The sequence below is a fragment of the Callorhinus ursinus genome, unplaced genomic scaffold, assembly GCF_003265705.2.
Source record: "Callorhinus ursinus isolate GAN/ISIS: 27379988/994484 unplaced genomic scaffold, GSC_fseal_2.0 scaffold2, whole genome shotgun sequence".
Classification (NCBI taxonomy): Eukaryota; Metazoa; Chordata; class Mammalia; order Carnivora; family Otariidae; genus Callorhinus; species Callorhinus ursinus.
In genome coordinates, this window is record NW_027397064.1 from 41,268,686 (window position 1) to 41,295,952 (window position 27,267).

The 27,267-nt window shown below is 40.7% G+C and overlaps 1 protein-coding gene across 5 annotated transcripts in view; it reads right to left on the minus strand.

Moving 5' to 3' along the window:
- Positions 1-2,768: 2,768 nt before the first annotated feature.
- The window catches only part of MYO1B (myosin IB), a 179,622-nt gene continuing 155,123 nt past the window's right edge, over positions 2,769-27,267 (minus strand). For 3 of the 5 annotated variants that reach the window (XM_025848374.2, XM_073881058.1, XM_073881049.1), the window contains exons 20-31: positions 26,683-26,832; positions 23,622-23,690; positions 21,773-21,859; positions 21,393-21,479; positions 19,486-19,572; positions 16,201-16,275; positions 14,582-14,716; positions 12,586-12,692; positions 10,152-10,284; positions 9,403-9,555; positions 7,781-7,908; positions 2,769-3,042 (exon numbers count right to left, since the gene is read on the minus strand). In XM_025848374.2, coding sequence (XP_025704159.1) covers positions 2,919-3,042; positions 7,781-7,908; positions 9,403-9,555; positions 10,152-10,284; positions 12,586-12,692; positions 14,582-14,716; positions 16,201-16,275; positions 19,486-19,572; positions 21,393-21,479; positions 21,773-21,859; positions 23,622-23,690; positions 26,683-26,832 — 1,335 coding nt within the window. In that variant the 3' untranslated portion in view covers positions 2,769-2,918. The remainder of the gene's footprint in view (positions 3,043-7,780; positions 7,909-9,402; positions 9,556-10,151; positions 10,285-12,585; positions 12,693-14,581; positions 14,717-16,200; positions 16,276-19,485; positions 19,573-21,392; positions 21,480-21,772; positions 21,860-23,621; positions 23,691-26,682; positions 26,833-27,267) is intronic. The other 2 variants (XM_025848382.2, XM_025848392.2) reach the window with 2 other exon arrangements.

Genomic DNA, 27,267 nt, shown 5'->3' on the forward strand with positions numbered 1-27,267 from the left:
CTGTGTAGCTGCAGAGAAGCGCTGGTATTTTTCTGGATGGTTCTCAAACTCTAATATGCTTAATCACCTGGTGATTTTCTTGTAAGCGCCTATTTCCAAGCTCTGTCCTGGTGATTCTGATTCAGTTGGGAAGGGCTATAGCCCAGGTATCTGCATGCTTGTTTGGTTGAGTTTTAAAAACAAGCTTTCCTTGTGATTTTGACCCCTCTCTAATCTCATGACCAAAGACCAGGGTTTCATATTCTATTTCTGAGCTGAAAATCTCAAAATAATTGCTCTCAACAATTACATTTATCCTAATCACTAGCACTTGCTCCCTATGGAAAAAAAAGGAGGCAGGGAGGGGGTGGGGGGACGGAGTAATGGGGTGATGGACATTAAGGAGGGCACGGGGTGTAAGGAGCACTGGGTGTTATATAAGACTGCTGAATCACTGACCTCTACCTCTACTAATATCACACTATATGTTAAGTAATTGAATTTAAATTAAAAAATTTAAAAAAAAAAAGGAGGCATCACTACATGTACTGAAAACATTAAGAACTCTCACTTCCAGTCTGTATTGTTCAAGGACGCTCTCCCCAGGGGCGAGCTTGGTTTAGGAAACTGAGGAGGCACGTTTCACCCTGGTGCGTACGGAAGCTTTCTTGCTAAGGTTTGGAAAAGCTTTTTCAAGTCAAGTCACAACCCACCTAGAATGAATTTCATGACCAAAAATTACTGAGTATTTCAATGACAAGACTAGAAGTGATGGATTATATGCAAAAACGCTGTCATTTAAAACTACTTTGTAGAGATATTTTTAAATCCATGCAGAACACCTACCACAAAGTCTGAGATTAAATGGCTTCTCTATTGGAAATAAACTCTGGGAAATGTATTGTTGCTAACTGCTATTGTTGCTAATCATCATAATGAACAATCTGCAGAGACGGTATTTAGGAAAATTTAACAAGTAGACCCGTGAAATATTGGTCCTCTCTGTCCTGGACTTAAATTTCCATTCGGGAAACAACCCAGGGATGATCAGGAGGGGACTGGATAAACATATCCATACAACAGAAGACTGTGCCACAGTAAAGAGGAACAAAGAGCAAAAAAGACAAAGTAAAGAACAAAGTCTATAAAGTATCAGCTTTTGTCTACTAAAGCAGGAGATAAGAATCTATATTTTTATTTTGTTTTGGAAGCATATGCATAAAGCTGTGCAAAAGCAAGTAAAAACAACGGTTAACTTGGGGGGGGCATGGGAACTGAGCAGATGGGGGAATGACGGGATGGAGAATTTGCATTGTATTTCTATCCTTACTTGCATGTTGAACAGTGTGAATGTATTACATATTTTTTTAAACATTTTTTAAAAACACCTCTCAGTTGCAGATTTCTAATCACCAATTTCAGGAACTACCAATCTACCGCTCTAGGTACATGATGCGGTAGACTGAGACAAAGTAATGCTATCCTCTACCTGCACCAATAAACACAAAGGCTTCTGAGAATTTCTTTATGGGAGCAATTTTTTTTTAAGTTCAAAAATTAAAAGAAAGTGCCCCCCCCAATACTTTCAATGAATGTTTCCGGTTTATAAAAGGTCAGTGAAATTCAATTACACAGAAAACATATAATGTTTGAATGGTAAAGCCTTTCGGTGCAATATTACATTGACACACAACATGAGAACATAGCTTGAAATACAAAAATACAGTTGTGATCCAGGAAATGGCACCAAATTAGAACAGTTTTATTATTTAACATACCAATGTATATACATTATCCTCCCAAATAAGAAACAATTTGATTCCAAAGTTAAAATGTAAGTTCCAAAAATGAATCCTTACTGTAAATTTGGAAAAAAAAAAAAGTCCTGCAAATTAACATAAACAATTTTAATCCTTGACTAAAATATGCATCCTGTACCAATCACCCTCTCCTACAAAAGGTATATTATAAATAAAACTTTCAAAAAAGATCTTGGATGTTTATTTCATGTCGTACAGAATGCTTGCCATTATCTGAAAGGCTTTCAGCCCTTGACTGTATTAGCTGTTTAAAATATTTACTCAAATTTGGGTGAAAACAACACTCCGCAAATATTAGCCTATGTAGGATCATATATGAGGCTTACCAGAAACAGGAAAATATAATCTTACTGGACTACTTCTGCCACTTTTCCTACAATAAGAATGACTCTGTTTTCTACTGTTAAAAGCAACAACAAGAGCTGAACAAATTAAAAGTCCTGTTGCAATGTCAGTTTTCTCTTTTCAAATAGAAACCACATGTAGAGGCATTTTACCCGGTCATACATTTCTACTTCCTAGGACCAAGCCCGTCTTGAAGTGGATTGGTTAAGATCACACTACAGGATTCGGAATAATGCTGTCCATCAGCAACAGGTACTGTTTTGGTTTCAACGTCTTCAACCTCTCTGAGCCCTAGTCAAGACAGCACAAGCCAGCCAGATGCCGTGGCCTGAAAAACAAAAAGGCTTCCTAGTCAGTTTTCATGCCACCCAGCACAGTGCCTAGCAAAGAGGAGGCACTCAATAAATATTTGATGAATGAATGCAATTACCTCTTGGGACCATTTCCTCTACTTAGAAATAGTAATGATTTATGAGTAACATGCTGATTGCGGGTACACAGATCTAACATGATGGCTAAACAAAGAACACGTATGACATGGCACAGACACTGTTAGCTTCTATAATCCTGTCCCAGGACAGACTGTAATTTAAGGTTTAAAACTATTCCAATAATAAAAATTGATTAGTCAAATATTTTATTTTGCCAAGGGTCTCTAACAGTATTAGCCTTTGGCAATTCCCAAACATACAATGAACCCCAAACAAAACAAAACAAAACAAAATTGCACTGTTACAAGGAAACAAGTCCGTGAAAGCAGAGAGGAGGAGCCAGTTAAGGAACAGCGACTTCCAGGAGACGGTTGTTTTTTCGTTTGCACGTTGGGACACTCCCATTTTTCTGGTTGCCCTGAATAAACTTCACACATACTTTATCCTGTCTGAACTGCACCAGGAACCTAAAAGAAGAGAATAGGACAAATTAGAGAAAAGCACACACACAAGAGCGGGTGATGACACTAACTTGAGCTTTTGTTTCTTAATGGATAGTGACCTTGACAGACATTCCCACTTTCCATCAGCACTTCCTGAAGTCACCACTTAGCCCCAAGGAAACCGAAGTTCATTAACTCACCATATTCCAGCAAGGGGAGAAGGCCTAAGAAGAAGTATTTCCATGTTCCAAATGGAAAACTCAACATGCTATTCTCCCATTTTTCTCCATTTTTGCATAGCAAAAATATAAACTGGGGGTCGGGTCCTATTAAATTATCACCAATTTCAGAAAATGAAATGAAAAATTTCAGGAAAGGGGTCTAGAGATCCTCCAGACTATGATTTCCAAACACTGGTTACTCAACTATTTCCTAAATAATTTTTGTTATTTCCACATACTATGCTAATAGTTGTTTCTACCATAAATAAATATATTTCAAAATAGCTGTGACCTATGGAATAATAATAATAAAATCACAAGTTTGATCTGCTCCTTATGTTTTTTGATACCCACCAAATGGATATTAAATGGATATTAAAATATATATATAATTTATATATATATATATAAACTATAAAGTTTACAAAATCTATCAGTGTACACCCAAAGCCACCTCTGACCCTACCAGTAGTACGTGTGGTACACTGTGGGAAACCATATTCTAGTCCAAATCTTTCCTCTCACAGACCATCAGGGATCAAGTACTTGTCCATAAGATTATCTGTCACACCTTCCTACCACACACATACCGCCTTCCTCCTGGGCTGGGTGCTGGGGGGAGGGGGGATACCCAGACCTATCCAATGAGGTCCTTGCCGGCAAGGACGGCATATCTGCGGAGGCAGGAGAGTGGCATGGCTGGTCCAGAACCCAGGCTCTCCCGTCTCAAAGCCAGTGCTCTTCTTTCCACCAAAGAGTTAGCACAATGTTACCACGTATCCAGTATGCTTCTCAGGGAACAGTTTTCTGAGTTGTTGGCATATAGCTGAGTCACTCTACCAACCATGTGACAGACCACATGCTCACTGGATCCACCCAAGTGCAAACATCAAAACAGCTCTGTTCTGTGCACATTAGTCTCAGTGTCGAGGTCTACAGAGCCCGTGCTTTGCAAACATTATCTACTGGACTGAAATGTGACACATAAACTCCTGATTTATCAGTTGCTTTAACAGGATAGTACTTCCGAGCTTCTAAATGGGTTGTTCCTTTTCAACTTGAAGGCACTGAAAAGAAAGAGCTATCATTCCAAAATCGCATCATAGATATAAATACTTATATCTATGCGCCTCAAAGAAAGAAAGCACCTTCCAAGTCTAATGCCAATACACACATTTAAAAAAATCAGATATTTTGACATTTTAATTTTCAAAGACCACTTTTAGTAAAATAAAAGTATAGGGAGTTCTTTTCCCCATAACTTTAGCATTGGCTGTCTTCATGTTCACGATTCATGAGCGCAATTCACTCCAGAAACAACAATAATAGTGAAGATACACAGAGTATTTGCCATGCACGGCGCTGTTCCTAGTAAGCTACATATATTAACGCAACTTTGAAATAATCCTATGAGGCGAGTAATATTATTTCTATTTCATAGAAGAGAAAACTGAAGCATGGCCCACAGGAAGGACACGGTTCTCAGAGAATCATTCTCCAGCAAACAATAATGTTGAATGCATCCTTTCATAGCATCAATACTCGTAAGAACTTCACTGTGAAAAGAATTTAGATGATTTGATTTAAAATATTCACAAAACAACTGTACAAGTTAAAATGATACATCTGTGTGTGTGTATGCATGTACACATACGCACATGTGTTTAAAATGTTTAAAAGAACAAATTCACTTTGGTTTTTTTCAACACATTCAAGACTTCACTTTTAGAAATTTTTTAGAAATATTACACATTTAAGGTCATCCTTAAAATGCAATCTATTTATGGGCTGAAAGGTTTGGGAGTTGAAGGACTGGGAATTACAAAGGAGGTTAAAACTGCTCTAAGGAGTAAACAGGACTTTGCCTCTCCTCCTGGAAATCGACATCCAGTTTATCCAGAATGGCTATGGAGACTGGATTTGTTAAAATAATTGCTTCTACTTCTGAGAAGGACGTGCTGAGGAAGGTTTCAGTCACTGAGCTGCACACCATTTATAATACTAATCTGTAGAGCCAGCAGTGAAATGGATTAAAGCCACTTAGGGCTGAAAAAAATACATGGGCAGGGGTGCCCATGACTTTGTCAAATTTTGTTTAAATTTAAAATGTTCTCCAAGGAGGTGTATAATCCTTGCTTATGAGCTCTCGAGGTTAGGCAACGGGCTCCCTGGGACCTTGCTCTGCCTCATAGCTCCCTTGCTGCCTGGGCACGGACCCACCATTGCTATGCAGGGCTCCATCAGCTACTGTTTCTATGAAACCAACCAACAATTAGGAACTGGAGAAAGAAAGGTGTTATGGATTGGTTTACAATGCTACCAAATGTTTTGTTTTCTTCACACGGCCACCCTGTCAACTTGCAGGCACACAAGCATGTTTACTGCAAGCTGACACAACCAGAGCATCATACCCCACCCCCCTGCCCCCATAACAAGGCAGGGTCTCTGCCACCCACGAGCGAACTCTCCCACAATCATGTGCCTCACCCACAAACCGTGAGAACCACGGGAGGGGCTCTGTGGTTGATTATGTATGAGGAACACAGCTCATGCTATCCCGCCCAGGCCCTCAGGAGAGTCATGATGTACGACAGGAGGGTGCATCTGGGAAGAGCTGTAGTAGAGAAGGATTGTAAATTTCCACCAGCGAATACTTTCTTCACAGCAGAGGCAGTGTTCTTAGAATACCAGCTTGGGAAATACTTTAAAAGTAGCAATCCTTTGTGCCCTGGATGTTGACGTGGCTTTCTCTGTAAAGACAGCCTCGTTAATGGGGTGAGCCAACCAGGAGGCTGTGTCATCCATGTACCAAGGAGCTCCTGCCTCTGGAACAAACAGAATCTTCCCAGGATTGGTGGGAATGATCAGTTCCACCAAAACTGAAGCCCTGCATCCCAAGCGCTAACAAATTTCAGCTAAAGGGAGTTTAAAGATCTAATGGGCCCTAACGGGTTACAATCTTAGTTGACTGGAGCACGACTAGTCATTATATTTTTTTCCCCTAATAAGAGAAAGGATCCAACGACAAAAGTTATCTAGTCCAAACTGCAATTTCCAATGTAGAGGATACATAAAGGTCAATCTCCCACCAACTTAAACATCATTCTTAATGTACAATGAGAACAGATGATGGACCTAAGGTTTTGTAAAGCCCAAAACATCAAGGAAGGTTAGTCTGGCTTATGCAGGGATAAGAATGGGTATGAAATTATTTTAGAAAGACTTTTAGAGAGAAGTGAAATAGAATAGGCTGGCAAAAGCTTAATGAGAAAATAAAATCATTTCTTGAGCAATCTGGTTATGTAAATTCTTACGATACATGCAAAGAAGTATATATGCAGGTAGTAAATAATCTTTTGAAAAGAAAGTAACCAAGTATCAATCAGCGCAGTAATTCAAATTCATTAAATGATCTCATATCGATAGATTTAGTAAGTGGGGGGAATGCTCCAACCTGCATGTAAATAAATGATCAGTCTTTATCATTAGAGCCCTACTGTGAAGTAAAAAAGCAAAATTTCACATTTATATATAGCAGTCTTAGCACGCTAGTCAACATGGGAAGCTTATTCTATAACTCTACTTATCTATATGTGAAAAAAAGGCATCACAAATATAAGACATCCACAGCAGCACTCTTGACTTCACGCCCCCTGGCCACCCCCAAACCCCTCTTTCTTCAGTGTCATCTATTGCAGTAAATGGTACCACCATTTGGGCTCAGGCCCCAAACCTAGCATCTAATCTGTTAATAAGTCCTCTTGTTTTCCTCCAAATTACATTTGGAATCTGACTACGTCTCACTACCTCCCACTCACACCCTAGCCTAAGCCACATCATCCTAGACAGCTCAGAGAAGCTCCTAACTTTTTTCTGCTTCCACTCTTGCCTCCCTAGAGCTATTTTCCACGCTGCAGCCAGAGCGATCTTTGAAAATCACAAATCGGATCATGCCGCCCCCTTGCTTACGTCCTGTAATGGCATTCCATCATCCACAGTAAAATCTCAACTCCTTAGCTAAACTCCTCCAGCTCTACATGGCCGGTTCTCTGCCTGTCTCTCCCGTGAGTCTTTTCCTACCATTTCACTCTGCCACTTTCACTGCTGTCTCAGGGCCTTTACACCTGTTGTCCTCTGCCCTGGAAGGCACCTCCCAGGTTGTTGCCTGGCTTGCTCCCTTGATTCCAGTCTTGACTCAAATGTCACGGCATCAAACAAGGCTCCCTGACCTCCCTATCAAAAATATAGCACCCTCTGGCCCTTACCCTGCTTTATTTCCCTCCACAAGCACTTGTCACTAACCAAAGTCATATCTCCTATTTCTTATTTATGCATATTTATCTCTTTCACCAGGATGTCCGGGACATGAAGCCAAGGACTTGACCAGCACCATTCACTGCCCATCCACCATCTAGAACAAATCCCAGACACACATTCGCTACTTAAAGGTAGTGGTTATATAAACAGATGGAGACTGGAGTGCTCGACTAAAGCAATAAAGCTAAAAGTGAAATGGCACATTCAAACGATTATGAACATACTCATCAGAAATTTCAATATTGAGCTTCTGTTTGGTTTGGCTGAGAGTTGTCCGATACAGCTTGGTGGCCATTTCAATCAGGTGATCACTGCTGAAGAGAAAGTCTCCTTTACTGGCTGCTTCGGACCCCTGCAAGGACAAAGCAAGAGGTAGACTATCATAATTAAGGATAGCTTAGGAGGTAAATGTTTACAAGCTTGGCTGAACATGTATTTACAGTCTCTTGAAAACATCAACTACTGGAGTCCACTCTTCCAAATAAACGATAACAACAAAAGCGCATTCCTTCCAACTTGCTCTGAGCACTCTTAGTAAGGTTACCGAACCTTGTGCTACCGAAAAGTTGGTAGATGGGCCAGAGGCACCATCAGCTTCACCGGGGAGCTTGTTAGAAAGCAGAGCCTCAGGCCCTGTCATAGGCCCGCTGCATAGGAACCAAACAGGATCCCTGAGTGATTTGTTTGCACATTCAGGCTTGAGAAGCACTGACCTAACCTATCACTCATTCTGGAAGAGCTATTTAAAAAAATTCCTCAGTGATTTGGTTAAAAAAAAGAAAAACAACAACAACAACATTCCCAACAAATATCCGAGGGCAGTGACTCTTCACCTAAGCTACACAGGGAGCTTGCAAACAGTAGGATGGTTTTGTGCCCCATTCCAAGAAACTCTGATTTGGTGGGATTGGGGAGGGGGGGTGGGTACGGCCTGGGCATCAGCATTATAAAGTGTAATCAAAGTTCAGAATCACTGTCTTAGGACTGGATATGCTCCTTTTAAGTTAAGACCCACAGGAGGGAAAACAGGCCGAACTGAGCATAGGGGATTTTCCTAAGCGTAGAAGCAGCAAGACAGGTGGGCCACCAACTAGATGCATGTCCCTAAATATAATTCATATTTGCTGACATCAACTTATTCAGGGACTATTTATTATATGGTAGGCACTATACCTATTGTCTCATTTAATCCTTGTAACATTATGAAGTAGTACTAGTATTCTCTCCATTTTAAAGAGGAGAAAAAGTAGGTAGGCACATGGAAGTTAAATGACTTGGCCAAAGTCACTGTAAAGTTAGTGAGACCAACTCCAGAGCCTGCATTCTTAGCTACGCCATTCAAATCAGGAGGTCCTAGGTTAAACTAAAAAAGCACAAAACATTAAAAAATCTTTAGGTCAAAATTATTAGGCAGTTGTTTTATTGTGGTTGCCTTCTTTAATAAAAAACTCATAAATTAAAGATGAACAAAGGGACATTTACTAAGTTGGTATATAGAATAAACAACAGGAGGAAGCATAAAATATCCTGATATTTCCATGGTTTTTCTCAAAATAATGCACATCACAGTGAGTGCAAACCAAAGCTGCTCAGTGAAATCAGAACTCAATGAACAAGTTAATAAACGTGATTAATCAATGCAATTTCAGTCAATCAATTTCAATTACTGAAAAACCAAGCCTGAGATTTTATGTGAGAGTGAATATAGCCAAAATCTGCAAATTAAGGTTATAATGTATAAACTTCAAGTAATAACACTTTTCAGATGTGGAAAATTTTAATTCAGTGACTCAGAGACTGGGCAAATGCAGAAATCTTTCGGTCAAATTAATAGTTGAACCTTTACCTCTTTGAGGTGGACGGCAAAGAAGCCATCGTTTTGTGAGCTCATCGATACTTTGGTCACATCCACCAAGGGAACCTCTGACTTGATCTGCCCTGACTTTTGATCAGCAAGAAGGAGATTATTATTTGTTAAAAGGAAAATCCGAGATGTGCTCTAAAACAAAGCAAAACAAAACAAATAAAGATGTAAAACCAATGATCAAAAATACCCCAAGTGGGTCCATGAGTTTAAAGCATTCGTTATTTGCAGAAATGCCCATTTGATTCCCTATCTTTCAGCACACAAACCTAGGTAAACTGAGAACACACTAAAAACACAGACAATAGATCTTGTCATATAAGTTTCGGAGAACAAGCAAAATTCCACCTAAACTTAAAGGTAAGGGGAAGGGGGAGATGAACCATGAGAGATGATGGACTCTGAAAAACAAACTGAGGGTTCTAGAGGGGAGGGGGGGAGGGGGATGGGTTATCCTGGTGATGGGTATTGAGGAGGGCACGTTCTGCATGGAGCACTGGGTGTTATGAACAAACAATGAATCATGGAACACTGCACCAAAAACTAATGATGTAATATATGGTGATTAACATAACAATAAAAAAATAAAAAATAAAAAAAAAGGTAAGGGGAAACAGCTCCCTTTATAGGAACTGAGAATATGAAAGGCAAATCAGAATAATCAGAAAACGAAAGATGACTGTCCCAACTGATAAACACTTCTTACAGGTCTTCAGGGTTAGCATTTTTACCTTCCCATTGGCACGGTTAATTTTGTTCACAACTTCAGCAATGATAATCTTTTCTTCAATGGCATCCTTGAGTTTCTTATACTTGGGATTCTTGTTGATTTCCAGGTAAGCTCCTTGGAATGGCTGCCCAACGCTACAGGAAAAAATTCCCACACATTAGAAACAGTACCCGATGGAGGCATTACTGGAGAAAGGTAACACGTCAGCTGATTCTGAAGTGCATAACTTCATCAAAATTAATTTTATCCATTTTATTCGTGTCCTAAATACAAGTTGAAAATGAAACCTGGAACCTACTTTAAATATACTTTTGATGGGATCATGGCATTTTGTAGGTAGGACTTCGATAAAAATCTTATCATATGGAACAATCAAGCTAGAAACCAGTCACAAGAAAGTCAGGACCCACGTGCATGGTCTCATGTGAAGGGAAAGGCAATTCTTTCTAATCTGGTAATAGAAAGTTAACAGCTGCCCACAAAGGACTTTTAGTGCCTTTCAACAATATGTGGCAATGGAAAAAAGGGCACAGATCATTACCAACACCTGCTTCAAAGGGAAACTTCATTTTCTTACAGAGAAAAGAAAACCAAGAGGCCGTCCAGGGAAGCATAGATGCAGAGTGAGCACTTTAGAAGAGACCTACAGAGCACTTAAACTACCATGTAACTCTGGCTCTAGATCAGGCCTTTCCTCCGAGGATATGCCCCCAAATGGACAAGGTAAACATTCAGAACCAGAGCGGTTTTCTTTCAGACAATCTCCATCTTGCGAGCAGCACAATCATGTACTAAGATGCCCATTTCCCTAAAGGCTTGTGGGGTGACACTTTCAGGGAAGCCTCTTCCAAGACACCAAAAAAAAAAAAAAAAAAAACCCACACACATACACACACAAAAACCACCCAAAAAAACAACCATGGCTTCATTTTGAGCTATAAAGTTCTGACAATTTGCAAATACAACTTTAAATGCTTGTGTTGTGGGTGGAGGATCAGGGAATAAAGCTCCACGTGGGTGGTCAGTGTTTCATGGCTCCCAGCATATAAAAGGCTGACACCCACCACAGTGTGAGGGTAAATTATCCCTCCCCTCCGACTACTGCTGGCTGAGCATGCCACCATCCCTGAAAATGGATAGAACTACCCCAAAAGGACTTGGCTTAATGTTAGTATTTGTTTCCTGTTGTTCACATTCAAACATGTTTTTAATAATAAAAAGTGCTAAGAGCCTTTGAATTTGTTTCTTCACAAATATATTTTTCTCTTTCGTTTCTGAAGAGTCATCCACAGGGAATGTTAATTAAGACAATTACTCTACAATTTAAAAATCTATAAAGAAAAAGTTAAATGAGTTAGTTGCTGGAAAGAGTATATAGGCCATTTTCATGTTTGAATGTGCTTTATATAGCAGGCACTTTGGACAACTTTGGATTTAAATGCTATGTTCGACTCAAAGGGAGTACAGACCATCACAAACTGCCAAATCAGCTGACCCAGCAAGTTGGGTCATTTAAAATATTTAAACCACATGAGCCTGGCAACAATGTTTACTTCAACTTTTCAAAGGAAGAGCTTTCAATTGTGTGTAAAGACACTGAGAATATAAACACAGCATATGTAATACATGTGAATATACTTAGCATATAATGCTTTTTCATTTCTAGGCCATCCTTTGGGAGAAGCTAAAAGTTGTTAGAGATCTGGCTTGAAATTGTCCAATCTAACTTTTTTTTTTAGAAACATCGGATGTAAAAGGGATAGGAACTCTGGCGGAGAAATGATGAACTTGGGAGATGTAAGGATATTCAGATAAGGGGTCTTTACCAATGATTTCACTTGGCAAACTTAACTGGTGTTCCTTCTTTTATTGAGCACTTGATGTCTACCATAAAGGAACGGATCTGACTGCACAGGCCGCTAATATCGTGCCCAAGGACTCAGCCAAGTGAAGGCTATCACAGACCAGGACTGAGGCAATACTCAGACGGTAATGGGTCACTTCATTACCATGCAAATGAGTCTGACCCAGTTCGTTGGAGTAACACTGGAATGGGATGACAGTAGATTGCCCACAGAAATTGATCCAGGAGGTCTCTGAAAACAATGGAAAACTAACAGAAATTTACAATGTAAATTTATCTTAATAGCCTATATAATTTGTATTTTAAAGGACACCTTCTAATTATTTAGTGAAGTGTTCAGGCTAATGCTAATGAAGTAAAACCAACAAATGTAATCTCATTTCATTAAAGTATGCTATGAAAGCCACTGCCCAAATGTGTTTATGTGTATTCATATCCAGCTGATCATAAAATAATTCATAAAATTAAAAACCTCTTGTGGATTACTAAAATCAAGCTCCGCTAGACCTACAAATATATTTGAAAAACTTTTAAAATGCTGACTTTTACGGGTAAAGCAAAGCCATAATACCTAGATGGGTATAAAGCCTTCTTGTCTTTGAAGAGTTCACTGGCTTCTAGTTTTTCTTCATAAATAAGTTTCTGCTGGTCTGTGAATTGGTCCCTGTATTTTTTACACTGTGAGAAATGAAAAGGGGGGGAAAAAAGATAATCACTTACATAAATAAATCTTTATTCATTCTTAAATATGCTAAGCCCATTTAACAGCATCAAGAGTAAAACTAATGTGTACAAATACCCATTTAAAAAACCAAGAGCATTTTTCCTTCCTGGGTTTTAAAAGGTCAGTCTTAGAAAATGTCATAAAAACTATTGTTTGTATTGTGGAACTTGGGATGCTTCTTCAAAACACACAGGGCCTTGCTGCATGGGCCCTGCTGGGAGTACTGATCCTCCCATTATGACGTCAGCTCCCCCCAATCCTTTAATCCTTAGTCTGTCACACTCTTTCACAAAGACCCACAATAAGAACAACACTGGACATCACAACTCACTGCACACATTTACACACACACAGACAATGGACACAAAAGCTTCACAAGACAATACTTTCAACACATCCTGCACCCCATTATTTTCTATTCTACTGTATTTCATTTTACAACCCTGGTCAGTAATCTACTAAAAACTGATTTCATGACTCACAAATATGCTACAATCATTGGTTGGAAAAGTCCTCCGAATCCCCCATTACCATCTTAAAGTGTGGACATGGGACCTGAGAAGTCTCCCCTCCACCTGGATTCTGAGATGGCACTGGAGGGGGATAGGGGATGGCTGGAGGGGCAGGGCCAGGTTTTTAGATGAACTCAAAGAAATTCAGGTACAAACGTAGCTGAGAGCCACCGACATAATCATATAAAGGCACGGCAGCACTGCTGGCCACCCTTTCAGGACTAAACACATCCCTCTCACTCTTTACCCCCAACGTGAGGGAGGTACAGGCAAGATTCAGGGGCCAGGAGCCAGTGGGGAGCAGAGGCATGAGAGGCTCCCCATCGTTATTCCTGAAAACAGTTCCACCGTCAGACTCCAAAGGGGGGAGATGGGCACGGAGACATGATGCATCTCACCAAAGTGACTCACTAAGCGAGGGGACGGAAGTGAGAGTCTAGTTCCACATGTTGAGCAGGTACCAATATGACACTAATCAGTGATAATGTCACTCTGCATATGTGACTCTGGTAAGGGACAAGCCTAAAGTGCCCAGTAGGAAAGAGCTTCCTGGGAGACATGTCCATCAATCATTCACTTACTAACTAGAAGCCCTTCGATCAATGATACTTGTACATATTTAGCATTCAATACATCAACTGACCGAATTATTAAAATAAAGTCAACATCTATACAAGTATCCCGTGTACTCACGCTGGGCAACACCTAAACAAAACATGATGTTTTCATAAAATTAAGGAAGCTAAATTATAAGCCATTATCAAATAGATTTCCAGCTTCCCTTTAATTCAGGTAGAGGGAAACTTGAATCTCTTGAATGTCTTGTGAGGCACTCTAAAGCCTTCTCTTCCAGTCCATCAAAAGGTGGGCACCTTCTCACGTAGGTATCCAATAGGTCTCAGAAAGCAAACTCTTAGGATCTGCAGGATTTCACTACCTCAGGTGAAGATGTTCAAACTGTATTATTCTATCTCTGGCAGTATTCCTTCAGATAAAGATGAAAAAAAGAAACAAAGCAAAACAAAACAAAAACCTGAACTCCTTTAAAGCATCTGGAATGTGGAATGAAACCACACACTCTCCGTTCCAGCCAAGGGTGAGAGGAGACAGCCAGGGGAGCCCCTGGCTGCTCTGGGAATTCTCACAGAAAGCCAAGTACAGGGCACGGTTCAAAAACACCATAGTCCTCAGGTGCAGCTCCTCGAGGCTACAGGAAGAATGTGGTTAAAGTGTGCTTTTACCTAACACTTCTCAAACACTCAAAATACACGGTAAGGAGTCTCTGGAAAAAAAAAACAAAAAACAAAAAAACCTAACAAGGCATTTTTTACCCTCCACAGGTGGAAAATCCTTTTTAGCTCCTTGTGAGTAGAATCCAAGAATAGGTAAGGTCTTGGTGGCCAGTTCTTGTCTACTGGAGATAAGGAAGGCATCTTATTTTTCATTTCCAAGAAGTATTTTTGCACCTATGTTGGGTTTGACAAAAAAAATGCCAGATGAGTAAAATATGCCAGGATCAAACAGACCAGTCTTTAGTGGAATTTAGCAAGTTTTAGTTGATAAAATGTTGTCATTCCTCTGGAAAATCTCTTTTTTTTTCTCTGTCTTGGTTGGGAAAATCAAAGCTCCACTAAACGGTTAGGGGAAAAGAAGAATGCTAACACTAACTTTAATATTAACATGAATACTTACCCCAGCTAACACTAGAAGGCTGCATCGTTTAAGAGGAAGCCACTAGCCACATGTGGCTGTTGATATTTAAATCTTAAGTAATTAAAAAAATTAAAAATCCAGTTCATCAGTCATATTAGTTACATTTCAAGTTAGCCACACATGGCTAGAGTATCCTCTATGGTAGCACGAGGATATAGAACATTTTCATCACGCAGAAAGTTCTATTGGGCAGCACCACTCTAGACTACTTGAGATGGGCGAGCACTGTAAAGAGCTTTCTATGATCACTCCATTTTACAGAAGACAAAATGAGGCTCACAGAAGCAATCTGCTCACGTCACAAATCTGCACGTGGCAGAGCAAGCTGGCTCCAGAGTTTGCACTCCCCACCACTACATGTACTTGTCTGGAAGACAGAGGGGAATGTTGGACTCCACCCTGGTTGAGTGGCACAGCCTGGCTCTCCCTTGCCCCTCCACCCACTGCCTTGTTTGCCACAGGGCAGGGGTGGCAAGACTTTGGCACTCCCCTCAAATCCCTATGTTGAAATCCTCGCCCCCCCAATGGGACAGTATGAGGAAACGGGGCCTTGGGGAGGAAATTCGGTTATAAGGTCACAAGGGATAGGGCTCCCAGGATTAGTGCCCTTTTTAAGAAGACCCAGGAAAGTGCTTGCTTCTCTTTGTCTTCTCCTATGAGGAAACCAGGAAAAGGCCCTCACTAGAACCAGAACATATTGTCTTTCTCACCTTGGGCTGCCCAGTCTCCAGAACTGTGAGAAATAAATGTTTACTGTTTAAGTCACACAGTCTGTGCTATTTTCATTACAGTAGCCTGAACTAAGACACCTGGCTTGCTTGGGTTCACCTTCCCCAGACTATGTCCTCTCTGTCAAAGAAGAGCATTAAAATAAAATGGCACAGGGGGAGGGAGAGGAACAAGCAGACTCCCTGCTGAGCAGGAAGCCCAACGCGGGGCCTCGATCCCACAACCCTGAGACCATGACCTGAGCCAAAGTCAGATGCTTAACCGACTGAGCCGCCCAGGAGCCACAGAAGAACAATTTATTAATTATTTTATTAATCATATGTGGGCCACTGATAACTTCCTGACACAATTCTACCTGAATTTGGGGGGAAATGATAAAGAAGACAGAATCCCTCAGTGTCACAGCTAGGATTTAACTGTTACCAAACAAGTCACTTATTCTTGAGGTGATGCTATTAACTAATTAATCCAATAACGCTAATCAGCTATATAGAAAGTGTAAACTTACAATTCTCTGAAGCGTAAATTCATAAATCTTCTTTCCAGCATTGGCTCTGAAGAATTTCCTGTACTCCCTACGTACCTTTAAAAAGAAGCAGCAGAATGTAGACATTAATGCGTGGCTGGCAGATGCCTGTACCGATGATGCATCTCTACTAAAAATGAAAACAGGTGGAAGGAGTAAAATCTCTAAGTGATTTTCTAGATACAGTCAAATAATTGAAGCATAAGACAATGGATTTTAAATCAGAGAAAAAGAAATTAAGAGATGCAAAGTGACAATACCAGAGTGTCTTGATGTTTTAAATCCTCTTAGTTTTTAAAGAGCCTGATGATTTGACAAGAAACACCCTACAGACATAGGTGCAAACTCATCGCAAATCAAAATACATTTCAGAAAAAAAATTAAGGTAATTTTCACTGCAGATTGTTCTTAAAAGGTAAAAAAAAATGCGTGAAGAACTCTTGCGGTTTCCAAAAGCCTTGCATCCGAAGACAGGACTTCGGTACTGCACACTGAGGACTAAATGTGCCTAAAAATAAGAATTTAAAAAGCAGCTTGTGAACTACCATTATCTTCCATTTCATTGCATTAATATTTCTCTAATCTCGGCTTCTGCCAAAATTTCTACTAAGTACTATCACAGCACTTAGGACATCATATTACAGTTTTAGCTTCCCTATTTGCTCCTTGCTACACTGTCACATTTCCTTTGCATACTAATGTCTAACAAATAAAATAAGGTGAGGTGTTTACTGTTTGAATGAATGAATGGTACAGTTGAATCTTGAAACTAGGGGAAAATATTTAAATTATCATCCAGCCGTAAATGAGAACATTAGATTTCAGCAAAACATCAGCCTATTTGAATAATTCAGACATTATGTACCTTTGTCTTTTGTCTTTAGTTTTCTGGGTTTAATTGCACATGTTCAAAATATTTCTACATTAGGGCTTATAAGCTAGCCACCTACTAACCAAATTCAGTTTGTAGAAAAATGTTTTATTTGCCTATTTTTAAATTAAGAACTTCACATAGGAATTCAGACTGCATGTTTCTCTTGAAATTTTCTAAGATCCAGGAACAGTGAGCCCCATTCCTACATAACGAGGCCTACGTGGGCCACAGGAGCTGTTGCTGTCTTTACGAGACAGGCATGCTCCAAACTGCTTGAGGCCCCCCGCCATTCCTAATCCACCTGCCCTCTGCTACTTCCCTCATCCACGTGACCTCCCCGGTCCCGTGGGGCAGATGAGCACCAGACCCATTCTCTACACTTGTGGATTATTAAGGTTTAAAACGTTTCCCATCCATCATATAGGCAGTTTTTCCTTTTGTTCCTATTCTAGGTTACTGCTTATCGTTTTTTCTCTTAGCCAGGGAGCTGCTAGATTCAGAACCATTTCAAATCTCAAACTAATGAAGTTGGAAGGGACAAGGAGAAGAAAAATGAAAATTATTAATTGGCTCCTGGAATTTTAATAGCGTAGGAAAGTAGAGAAGGTAAAGTGAGATTTCATGTAAACACATCCATAGAAATACAGTGGAAATCCTACTATGTTTAGTTGAATGTCACTGTAAATGAGTTCACTGTAACATGCTTTTTGATATTCACAGGAATATTTTTCCTGAAATATTCTCCGGAATCACAGCTATATACAGAAAAGGCCGGGTGACAACATGCTGGCCTATATGGAATGGGTTCCCCTCGTGGGCTCTGACAGTCCTGAAAGGGTCCACTGAACTTTGTACTCAATTCCACAAGAACTTAATCATTTAAAAGGACAAAACTACTGCTCTTATCAACATCATTCTTTAAAAAAAAGCACAAAATGATTACATTCTTGGACTCTAAAGAAGTCTGACCTTATTTCATAACAATAATAATGGTAACATATTAAAACACTTGTTTTATAAGGAAACTGGTGGAAAAAAAAGAGTTACATCTAGAGGAAGCCCAGTTTCCTCCAGTTAAAACCTACAATTCACCTACAAACTGAATTTGATTTATAGGCTGCTAGTATACACCCCTAATATGAAGGTATTTCTGAAACCGTACACAATTAAACCCAGAAAACTAAAGATAAATGTGATGGTTGCTGGTAGAACTCATGACACAGAGAAAAAAATCCTGACTAATGTTTTATTCCTTCTTTTTATGAAAATCAGAATGCAAATTAGAACAAGTGAATAAAATGGGAAATAAAATCCTTTAAAAAAAAGCAGTTATAGAACTTGTTCAGAATTCAGTAGAACATCTTAAGTTCCTGTTTAAGTTACTTCTTAATTACTTTAAAAATTGCTTGATGAATATTCAGTATAATCAAAAAGGTTAATTTACTAAGAGTTTATAGGCTAAACTTTTAGGGGAAAATGCAGATTATTCAAGAGCAGAACGTACAGATACTGCTAGTGCTCTTTAGATCCAGAGCCAATGGTTTCCTGGATGGTATTTAAATATTTAGAAGAAGATGAATTGTTATACTATTACAGCAAAAATAATAAAAGAGGAATAGAGTCAAAAAGGGGCCTAATTATCCCCAAAAGACAATCTGGATGGCACCCTATGGCAATGAGTTATTGAATACTAGGAAGACACAGTCTTTACACTGCTTAAAAGTTGTTCTCAAGGTTTTCTGGGGGCTCAGTCATATTTTACCTAAAGGAGTAAGAAACACTTTGAAATAAACCCTGCCCTTAATTAAAAGGCATCTGAATCTAAAGTTCTTTCTTTAACCTGAATGATCCACTGCCAGTCTTATTTGTCCGAATCTGTACTTCTATGCAAAATCCTTTGGGTTCTATGCTGAACAATGAGAATGGCAGTCCTTCTGCAGAAAGCTCTGCTCCAGGACCCATCACTGGGGCAGAAGAGTTGGACAAGGGGAACCAAAAGCCTGATATCCCCCCCGCTGACCACTGTAGACCATGGGTCAGCTTTTAGCTTGACTACTATAGCTCTGTGTCATGAATTAAAAACAAAAAACAAAACACAAACTTCATCCTCATAAAGATAATATGAAATAGAACTTGGATAACAAAGTGTCTTATTAGATAAAATACGCTACAGTGCTATGACTTTAAACCGATTGTTTAAAGAAATACACCACAATAAAATCAGCAAATATTAGTGCACAGGTTTGTTCTCAAAAAGGGACGCAATTAGGCAAGATGACATCGTAAAAGACTGTGCAGACCATAAGCAAGCATAATCGATCGTTTTCTCAGGGTTAGTAAGTGCTAGGCTTCGTTGAGTTCATCGTGGGCAGAAAGAAGGGGTGGGGAAGTACCTTCAGTCCAAGCCAGTAAGCCCAAATGACAGCAACTGCATGCTTACGCCTAGCCTCCTCCTTCAAGCGTTTCAATTCCCTTCGAGCCTAGAATGTTTTAGATAGTAAATAAAAGAGACAGCCCAATGCAGACAGCCCAAATGACCAGAAAAAGACACCCCACCAAACAGAAGAGCCAACTGATGAGTAAGGATTTCAGAATGATGGAGCAATCGGGCACAACAATTTAAACCCACAGAACCAGCATAAGGCCGGGGCAGGCCCTTGTCTTTTTAATGCACTGACCCTCTGTTCCAGGGGAAGGCGATCTGTGTGGTACCTGAGGTTGGCACGCCTCTGCACCCCCCCACTTCCATTTGTTTTCTTTCTTCCTTCCCTGGTCTCTCTCCCTCTTCCACTTCCCTCTCTTTCTCCCTTATTCAAGCCTTCGAAATGTGAGTGGCAGCTGATGCCTTCAGCAGATTTCCCTCTGCTGCCAGTACATGGGGCTAAAGGGGCCATGAATTTCTGTGTCCTTTCATTTGGACGTATAAAAAGACAGCTCTTACAAACAAGTGTTTGAAAATAGAAGGAATATGGGCTGTTTCTCTTAAGTTCAAACAAAAAAAACGGAACTCAAAATCCTTTCCCATTAGAAAATCAGAAGTAGCCCGTATAGAAATTCAGTGTGAGCTCAAGGCCCCCAAAAGTGAAATACACTGATGATAAAAAGTGAAAAGACTTCTAGGTTTAAAAATCAATCTTAGGGAAGAGTCAAACTGAGGCATGTTACTGTGAAAGATGAAACAGGCAGTGACTTTTCATTACACGGTAGTACTGACTGGGAAATGAGCTCACTCAGCGGGGAAAACCCGGAGATAATTGTCAAAGCATCTCTCTGCCTCTCCTAGGACATTTCCCTCCAGTTACTAAAGGAACTAGTCTGTTCTGCACAGATTTTTCAAGCAAAAACACAAACGAACAATGCTGGTGAGCGCTTTTGGCAAATTAGGATCTTCATACAGGCAAATGTTGATTTTTCTCATTTTTCTCACAAGATGGGCTTCTAATGTTGACAAGGTAAATTTAAAAACATAGGACTCTATTGATATTTATGTTTCTAACCGGAATACACATTTTTAGCAGAGATGACCTTTGATTTTCTAAGTAACAAAAACATCTAAAAGTCTCGTCCCTTGGGGTATGTGAAATGTTCACAGAGCCCACGACTCTGCCTGGGGATTAGTGAGAGTATTTCAGGAGGCCTTTGTTTCTGAACACAAACAGCTGATGCTGAAATTCTTGGGATTCTTCAGTGGCAATTATAGCTAGCTTTGTATGAACACAGCTTTCTGTTAAATCACAAATGATCATTCTTTCCACATACAACATTTTGCTTATAATAATCAATGGCTGCCATGAGGAGCCTACAACACATTCCACTCACGGACTAATATGCTTTAAGGCATGCGTTAAAGGTGGTCCTATCATCATCATGTTGCAGAAGACCAACCGAAGCCCAAACCTTAACATTCCCAACATCCCCGCCCGCCCGCCCCCCGCCACGAAACAAAAATACCTCAGGAAAACTGTCAGTGTATGTTGAGGGGTTGGAGGGAGGGAAGGGGGAGGGGAAAAAAACCTAAACTAAACATGCACGTTACTTGAGAGTTTTTTTTTTTTTTTTTAAAGATCAACTATACTAGGGCCTCATTAATAAGCAATTAGTCTTTTTGGCCTACACATGCTTAGGGATCCTAATGGGCACTACTGACACTACCACATCCAGGTTTATTAAGTCCGGCTGCCAGGACATGCACCAGGGCGAGCCACTGTTAGCTGGAGTCATTCAGCCCCTGACAGACTAAAGATCCGAACTGATTATGGCGGATTCTGGGACCGAGGGATGGGTTGTGTGAATCAAGTACCTTAGATCCAAGCCAGTAAGCCCAAATAACTGCAATAGCATGTTTATTCCTAGCCTCCTCCTTCAGCCGGCTCAGTTCCCTTCGCGCCTGTGATGCATTTGAAAAGGAGTTACAGAAAAGTTTAAGGCAAGAAAGGTTACTGCTGGTTCCCAAAGGGGAAAGAGGAAGAGAGACACCAGTCACCATCACACAGTGAACGCAAAAGCGTGTGCCGCCACCCCACACCACAATGTCGGAGAGACAGACAGGTAAAGGCGTGCTCAGTAGCTTAAGCCAGGGAAACGTTTCTGGCCCCCGAAGGAGGGGGTCCGTGGCCCCGCACGTTACTCCCGACCCACTGCCTTCCCGGGGGCGGGGGGGGGGGGCAGTCTCTGGCCTACCTGGGTCCCACGCCAATACGCCGCAATGGTGGTGGCTGCTTCCTCACATCGCTTTTGGTGCTTCAGTTCCCGCAGGATCTTCCGGGCCTGAGGGGAAGAATCACCCAGGAAGATACAGAGTTAACCAAAAAAATGAAATTCCATAGTGATTTGAAAAAAAAAAATACTTGAAGAGACAGTCATCATATCCGTTCTCAAGTGAAAAATCTACAGCTTAAAGAGAAAAAAAAGGAGAACTTGCTTAGTAGGCCTCAACGGACCAGGAGAAGGTGGTAAATGAGGCCGTCGTCGAGCACAACAGCGTAGCCCCCACTCAGACTGAGACAGCGGCCTCCTGTGCCCTCACGTGTGACAGGAGGAAAATCTGAGCGCAAGCAATAGAAGCTGGCACACGTCGGATGGAAGGAACTGCTCTCAGAACGTGGTCAGAGGATCTCCAACGATCCTCCAAAATTCCATTAATCACTTTCATTATTGTTGTATAGAACATAACTGGAGCTGTACTTTTTATTCAGAAGAGATGTTTAAAAACTTGCTAAAATAATCTCACCAGCATCCAAAACCAGCGGCTTCTTCCCAGTAGCCACCAGGAACTGACTTTGTGGGGGCCGGGGCAGCGCAGGGTTTGGAGGTAGACTCTGAATGTCTGAAGTCTCTAGACTGGAGTCACGGCCCCATGACCCAGTAATGAGGTCAAAGAAGAACTGGCAGGCAGTAATTTCACTTCCTCTATGTGCTTGGATTTATATTTTGGCATTTGCTGTGGGACAACTACCAAAGTGTCCCATGGGCCTAGACAAAGGTCAGTCGATGCTGCTGGACTCCTGGCCCAGGGCTCTACCCTCTGAAAGGGCTCTGGGCCTGGGAACTACCTTGGAGTAGCCCCTCCGGACCCAGCTCACCCCACAAAATCTCCCAATAGGAAAGTGGTAAGGATAGGCCCTGAAGTATCTTCGACCTGGAGCAGGGGTCAATAACCTTCCTTAGAAGGCCAGATGGGAATTATTTCTGGCTTTACAGGTTTCACGTTCTCTATCACAACTACTCAGTTCTGATGTGACAGCGCTAAAGCAGGCACTCGCAAGATGTAAATAAATAAGCAAGGTTTTGTACCAATAAAACTTTATATGAACTTTGTAATTATATTTGTATATATATTTATATATATTTTATATTTGTATATATATTTATACAAAATTTGTATCCCATATAATTTTTAACATGTCATGAGATGGTTCTTCTTTTGTTGTTTTAAACAATACCTTAAAAAATATAAAAGCCATTCTTTGCACAAAAACAGGCATAAGCTTGATTTGGTCCACAGGCTGTAGTTTGCTGACCTCTGACCCAAGCTTGTAGGAAGGACCTGGAACTCGGTGATGGGTGCGCTGTGATCCCCACTAGAATGGCCAGAGCTCAGGATGTTTTGATCATTACGGGGCAGCCCACAAGACGGTCACCAGGAAGTTACGGAAGGGAGCAGGGCTGGGGGTGCTGAGGTCCGGCAGGACACACAGGTGCAGAGGCAACAGTGTGAGAGACAGCCCTCTGGGCTGCATTTCCCTGGCAAACAGGGGCAAGAGGGTACTGAAATCATGTACGGTATTATTTCAAGGACTTCCTGCTCAGAGAACAAAGCTCTTGAAAAGAGAGCCGGCTGGAAGGACGCAGCCAAGACATGGTCACCAGGGCCCCAGCGTCGCCCATAATATTTATTCTTTCTATCTGACTGTTTACAGGGTAGGCAGGAGACGAGGAGCTCTCCCCTGCAGGGTGACCTTAAAGATATCATCCTTTGTGAAGAACCTGAAAACCTCAAATAAATAAGGCTTACTTCTTTCAAACTTACCTTCCAACCCCGGATATAAGACTGAATTACCAAGGCAGAACTCTTGATCTGCTGATACCTCTTTTGTTGCTGTAGGATGAAAGGAAAAGATATTAGTGGTTCTATTTACACATCTGTAATACACACACTGCAAGGATTGAGAAAGAGGACTTGCTCACTTACTGCAATTAACCCTTGATCTCCCATATTCCTTCTGGGAACCAATATGGAAAGAAATCAAAATATCAAATGATCCAAAATTATTACAGTTAATCCAGAGAATGCTTCAAGGATGCTAAATATAATTCAATGATCATCACTTTAATAGAACTGTGGGGATATAAATGTGAATCCAACCCCACTCCTGCACCCAAGGACTTGCAGTGGACACCAGTCGGAGATGTGAAACAGAAACAGCATCTTGGGAGAGTCAAGTGAGCACCAAGTAGGTTCAGATACAGCCAAGGTCGCCTCCAGGTGGGGGAAGGTTAAAGCAAACCCAGTGAGCCTCCAAGAAGAAGGCCCCAGGCCAAATGTTGGCACAGCAAGCTCAATGCCCGGAGGCCCTTTTTAGTTCTAGGGCTGATGCCTTAGAGATCGGAGGCCATTAGAATCCTACCCCTGGAAATGTGAGCTCTTACTGTATTTAATGTGGAATATTCCCTGGCACATGTGCATTTGGGATGAAAGTTCACAGCTTTTCAACGTACTGAAGTCATGTTGTGTCCCTTTCACTTTGGAAATGCTAGATTGCTCAGCTCCCTTTACTCGGGGGCAGACATGCCTTTCAGCGCTCTAGGTCATATTTTGGAAGCTCAGAGGAAACACAGTGATGTTATCAACACATGAGCAGCAAAGCAGGAGAACGCCAGAGACAAAGACCTTGGACAAGTCACTACCTTCTCTGGGTCTCCATTTCCTCATCTGTCAAATGAGGAGCTGCAACCCCGCCCCCCCCAGATTCCTCACAGAAGAATATTCCATGCTGTACAACAAACTATACCCACCATCTCGGACCACCACTTCTGACATCCATTTGGTACCTCACTGTTCTCTTCTGAAACTCCTAAATGGCTTGAAAATAACTCTATCTCACTTTAAAACTCATCTCACAGAGCCATTAAAAAGAACAGAATATGGATTTTAAAATAATCAGCAACTGAAAACAGGCATGGAGAAAGTGTTTGAGTTACCTGGTTGATGAAAAATACTGAGTTTAATCACTGGCTTGGATAACATGTAGTTAACTGGTTGAGGTATTTAGCTCAAATTCTGAAGCAGATTTAACACTAGGGCAAAATTAATACTTTCTCTGAAAGTCAGGCTATTATTTGTTTCTATTCTCCAAATCAATATTCGTTGTAGTTCTCACCATCATGATTTAATGATACATTACATAGTGGCTCTTTTATTCGTCTGGAGATACAGGGAGGAAAGGTTGCAGATGGCACCTGCTCTTCCCGGTTCATTGCCCTGTCTGTTTCTTCTCAGCTTTCCAATGAAATGCCGCCTTCCAGAGGTCTTCCTTGACCATGCTATCTAAATTTATATCCTAACTCTCCACTATCCTTTATCTCAGTACTCTTGTTTCCTTCCTAGCACTGACTACAATCTGTAATTGTTCCGATCATTCACTTGCTTACACCCATATTGTCCCTTACTAGATATAAACTCTAGGAGGTCAGGAAATTAGGTTGTTTTGTTGGGTACATTATTTGTGTTTAGGGCTAAGCATGGTAGAGTAGGTGTTGGCAAAAGCATCCATAGGATTCAAGACAGATGAATTCACTACACTCCCAAACTTGGATTTTCTTAATGATCTCAAAAATAAATGATGAAAAGGGTCCCTGAGGACTGGCGATTTCTCAGTCCCCCCTTTCTCAGGCAAATACAAAATAGAGCATTATGAATCTGCAGAAATGCCAAGTGCCACTGTTGTGTGCACGGAAGAGAATCCACCACAGCCAGGTTGGTGACAACTGTCCTCTGCGCCTTTGCAGAATACATAGGAATGCATCTAACATCGTGACTGGCCAGGTCCATACATCCACACCCGTACTACTCGTTGTACCCTTTCAACTAGAGGAAGCAATTTTAAAGATACTCTCTTAAAGATCAAGCAATTTTTTTTCTTTGGCTTAATCATTTAAGTATGTCCTTAATTTCTCAAACTTGGACATACTATGCTAAAACACATGGCATGAGACTAGGTCAGCAACACTATGTCCTGGTTATACACCGCCTCCTAGTAAGATGTTTCTATAGCAGAAAAACAGAATACCCTAAAGGAGATCTGACTGCAAATTCAATTCATCTTCCGACTCACTCTCTAGAGCAAATGTATAGATTGAAAAAGCACTGGGAGTAGTGTTTTTATCACTAAAATTCATTTGTGAGAACACAGCCCAGGTTTAAGCTAGCCTAAAGGCAAACCTTCGGGCTTCCGTCAAACATGTTACTCCTTCAGTGAAACATCTATAATCAAGTGAGAAAGAAAATCCCAAAAAGAAATGCCATGTCTATTAAGTAAACATACTGTATTTTTGAGTCTTTTCCCCTAGTTAATAAGACCAGCCATCTGAGGACTAAAGGAAATTGCATTCTTGCACCAAACCCAGAATTCTACTACAAAGGGGCATTAGTTTTCTGGAATGAAGCCATTTTCAGCGCTGCTACAATACACGGAGAACAGCCAATTATTCTGGAAAACTGACCCTATGATACAAAGAGAGTTAAATGACACTGCCTCTTCGAATCCAATGAGCAATTTCAAGATTTCAATCTCTCACTACATGTATCTCTATCAGGGAAGGCAGCGTCGTGACATACTATACTTGAGCTTTAAAGTTGTCCTGGATTCAAACCTCATCTCTGCTGCTAAGTAGCTGTTTGCCCATGGGCAAGTTACTTAACGACTCATGCCTCAGTTTCCCTGTCTTTAACAAAGGTACCACAAGAGCACTCATTCCATGAAGTTGCTGGGGGAACCGAATATGTAAAAATGACATACACAGTTAACTACATAACGAATACTTGCAAATGAGCATCATTATTACAGATGAGAAAGGTTGGAGGCTCTTACCGCATATCTCCTGTACCAGGCGGCTATCACGATCTGGCTTTTTCTCATTAGCAGGAAGTGTGTACGGCATTTCCACCCCCGATAAATCTTTTGAATGAGAGTGGCCAAGTCCTCAAGACGCTGTTTCCTCAGGTCTTCTAGTTTGAATAACTAATAAGAAAGGATAGATGGATTTATCAAAAGTCTACCAAAACCTAACGACATGCATGAAAGACATCTCCAGGAAGAAAAAGTTCACGATGTTAGAATAAACCACATTGAGAAAAAAAATGCATAACCATCTTAATTACAGATGATAGGAATAACAACCCACGAGAAGACTTATTTTGATGAATTCATACAAAATCCACTATTTACAATAGGGCGATGTAGAATTTATGACAAATTAGAGAGGGGATGAACTGGAAGCTTAGATTTACCTTCACGCTATCCACGGGAATGCAACTACTAAGCGCAGGGGGATGCTGATAATGTTTCTCTCTTGAACAATTCAAACATTTGCAAGATTCTCCACATTACCAAAGACACTGCTACATTAATTATACTTCATCCTAGTCTATACTCATTTACAAAAAAAGTTCCCTT